This window comes from Lipotes vexillifer, unplaced genomic scaffold, assembly GCF_000442215.2.
Source record: "Lipotes vexillifer unplaced genomic scaffold, Lipotes_vexillifer_v1.1 scaffold1503, whole genome shotgun sequence".
NCBI lineage: Eukaryota > Metazoa > Chordata > Mammalia > Artiodactyla > Lipotidae > Lipotes > Lipotes vexillifer.
In genome coordinates, this window is record NW_006772915.1 from 615,928 (window position 1) to 618,432 (window position 2,505).

Sequence of the window (2,505 nt, forward strand, 5' to 3'; positions counted from 1 at the left end):
TCTCCTGCATCGGCAGGCGGACTCTCAAGCACTGCGCCACCAGGGAAGCCCCCAATTTTATTTCTCGTAATTTCTGAAGTTTCATTTTATCATTTGTATAAATAGTAGTTTGAAACATTAGATATAAAGGACATGAAACTGAGAGTGTAAAAGAAAATGGAATATCAGAGAAGGAGTTGGTGTATTTGCACCAGTCATTTTCAGTAAATGCTTACCACTGCTTGCCTTTTTACCATGTTTGTGTTGCTCTTGTTCTTTTAGGAAATGGATATAGATGAAATTTTGCGCTTGGCTGAAACCAGAGAGAATGAAGTCTCAACAAGTGCAACAGATGAGCTTCTGTCACAATTTAAGGTATGAAAATCATTGTCTGAGAAAGTCTTTGGCATTGATTCATGAACCAATAATAAGTAATGCCTGTCAGTACTTCCTGGGTGCAAGGGACTCAGCTTCTCTATTTACCAAAATTGACTCATACCCCTTAAAATCATTCTCCAGAGTTCCAAGTATGATGTGGGTATACACCATATAGTCCTCCCCATGAGGGTCACCACTGAAGCGGTCCATCCTGCCCATATTCAGTGGGTAGAGGAAAAGAAGTCGCTGTGACAAGGGCTAGAATAAGCTGTCAGTGGGATAGGTGGAGAACTTGGTAGTGTGGAGCTCTGGGAGGGGTGGAGAGGTTGTGGGAGAGACATTAATAGAATCATAAGAAAGAGAGGTCAAAGGTATGAAAATAGAAGGTGACAGTTGGGAAGCCCTTGACTTGGTGGGATTTTTTTTTTTAAGGACAGTTATGGGGTAGTTAGTGGTATTTGATAGAAAATTAAATGAGATCAGGACTAAATGCAGAAGCTGGGCACCTGATGAGTAGGAGATGACAGCATTGAGTATAGACATTATTAAAAAGCTTAGTGAAGAGAACAGTGAAAGTAATTTTTGAGGATAGAAGGATCAAGCAAGGCAAAGTTTTTTAAAGGTGTTACCACGTTTCTAGGTTGAGGAAAGAAACTGAGAATAGGGAAATACTGAAGGTTCTAAGGAAAGAAGGAAAATTTGATTGCACATTGCCCAGGAGGAGACTGGAACAGATATAATCAAAAGCACAGATGGAGGAACTGGGCTTTGAAAGAAAAAGGAAAGTATACACTTCAGGGAATAGAGGGGAGAGAAGATGTAGGAGTTCCAACTGGTGACCTTAATTACCAGTAAATTAAGTGAGGTGTTTGCTGAGAAGTGGAAAAGATTTGGGATAGTCCCATCCAGGGGCCAGGAGTTGCCAGGAGGAACTTGGTTTAGGGTGTAGAGCTGAATTTAGAAGATGGGGCTTCACATTAGAGCCAGTCAGCAGGATCATATGACTTGCTCCAGAAATACTTGAGGTCAGAGAAGTTGAATCAGTTGGCCATCCAAGGTGGGAGGATTGGCTTGGGAGGCATCGAAGAGTCATCAAAGTGGCAAGTTTCCCAGATTCCAGTGAGAACGTGGTTGAATGGATTCATCATGGTTTGGTTCCATGCATGTTGGAGAAGCAGGGAAGACCTGGAGGTTACATTGATGCTTATGTGTGGTAGACCCATAAGGGCTGAGGAAGAAGTGTTTGAAAGGAAGCATTATTTTGTGATGAAGTCCAAGGTTGGCCACAGGTAGAAGTTGTCTTAGTGGAAGAAAAAGGAAGGAGTTGAGTGGATCACAGAGCTCTAGGATCAGAGTGTCTGGATGCAGAGGATGGAGGTGAATTGTTAGCGTTTCAACTGGATTTCACTTCTATGGCTACTGCTCCCTTCTTAAACAGAAGTAATCTTCATGATGGTGTCCTGGTCTAAATATATTAAATATTTGATATGAAATAAATGGAATATTCTTCCAGGTTTGTTTCAGTTTTTTGCATTTTGTGTTCTTGTTTTTATTCCTAAGACTAACATGCAGTTTTGAGCATATGAAATTCTTACATACCTTTAGCTTCTATACTTTTGATAAAAATGAATAAGGTAACCAATAGCTACTGCTTTGAGTTATGGGTTGTTTCAAATGAGCTCTATTCAGTAGCGATTTATAATGTATAGGACTGTAAGTTTGTAATGGATTAGTATTAGGTTTTCAAATGTTATAATCTAAATAAATCTAAAATTTCTAATTAGTACATTAGAAAGTGTGTATGATTTAACAGCAAATCTTTCAATAAAACTTATAATAAGGCAGTTTGTAGCTTTATATCTTTCCCTGTTTTTCAGTAAAATTTCTGATGAACTTTAGGATTTGGCAAGTAGATTTTGTTGGGGGGGGGTCGATAAGGGAGAGATGAGTAGAAAATTGATTATTTGATTATGTAATATCACAGGAGTCCTATTATCATTCATAGCATGTTAGATTAAAAACAGTGCTTGAGTTGGTGTGTTAGTAGATGGTGTTTGGGAAATAGGGAAATGTCAGACAATGGGTTGTCCATTTGTTTTAAGGTTGCCAACTTTGCAACAATGGAGGATGAAGAAGAACTAGAAGAGC

General features: G+C 39.1%; 1 protein-coding gene across 1 annotated transcript in view; it reads left to right on the plus strand.

Annotated features, from left to right (window-relative positions):
• Positions 1–2,505, plus strand: part of CHD2 (chromodomain helicase DNA binding protein 2) — a 123,389-nt gene that overhangs the window by 75,782 nt on the left and 45,102 nt on the right. The window contains exons 24-25 of the mRNA XM_007447938.1: positions 262–354; positions 2,460–2,504. Of these exons, the coding sequence (XP_007448000.1) occupies positions 262–354; positions 2,460–2,504 (138 nt within the window). The remainder of the gene's footprint in view (positions 1–261; positions 355–2,459; position 2,505) is intronic.